This window comes from Cariama cristata, unplaced genomic scaffold (genome assembly GCF_000690535.1).
Source record: "Cariama cristata isolate BGI_N322 unplaced genomic scaffold, ASM69053v1 scaffold30342, whole genome shotgun sequence".
NCBI lineage: Eukaryota > Metazoa > Chordata > Aves > Cariamiformes > Cariamidae > Cariama > Cariama cristata.
The window spans coordinates 23,508-24,049 of NW_009602663.1; the positions used below are offsets into that span (position 1 = coordinate 23,508).

General features: G+C 53.7%; 1 protein-coding gene across 1 annotated transcript in view; it reads right to left on the reverse strand.

Moving 5' to 3' along the window:
- Positions 1 to 503, reverse strand: part of LOC104157521 (mannan-binding lectin serine protease 1-like) — a gene marked incomplete at its 5' end in the record, with an annotated part of 14,740 nt that extends 14,237 nt beyond the window's left edge. The window contains 2 exons of the mRNA XM_009694881.1: positions 1 to 64; positions 326 to 503. The exon at positions 1 to 64 is cut by the window's left edge and continues 89 nt beyond it. Of these exons, the coding sequence (XP_009693183.1) occupies positions 1 to 64; positions 326 to 503 (242 nt within the window). The remainder of the gene's footprint in view (positions 65 to 325) is intronic.
- Positions 504 to 542: the final 39 nt, after the last annotated feature.

Genomic DNA, 542 nt, shown 5'->3' on the forward strand with positions numbered 1-542 from the left:
TAGTTGTGGCAGTAGTGGTCACACGCCAGCTCCTCGTCGCTTTTCTCCAGGCACTCGTCCACATCTAGTATGGAGATAACAAGGAAGGGAGGTCACCCTGCAGCCCTTCATACATCACTCCTTGTGGGGACATTTGCCACAGCACTGAGAAATTAGTTTTCCCATGTGGTGGGTCACAGAAGCACCTAGCGAGTCCCATATGGCCCAAGGACTGCACTCAAGGACTTCTCTTGCTACGGTCCCCAAGGCTGGCCTGGGATGTGGTCCTAGCAGATTCGTTACGCTACCATAGCAAGTCGGTCCCACAAGCTTAACTGCTGCTTACCCACGGCAGTGTAATGAGCATCGAAGCCGGTGAAGCGTTCTTCGTTGGAGAAGTCAGACCTGAACGTAAGCCCCATGTAGGGCCCCGGGGACAGGATCACTTGCTGGCCGGGAGCCTGCTCTGTGTCTGTCGTCTCCCTGCCACAGAAGGTTGCCAGCTCCTGGTCCTCAGCTTCAATCTGTTAGCAGAAAGAATCACAGAATCACAGAATTGATTT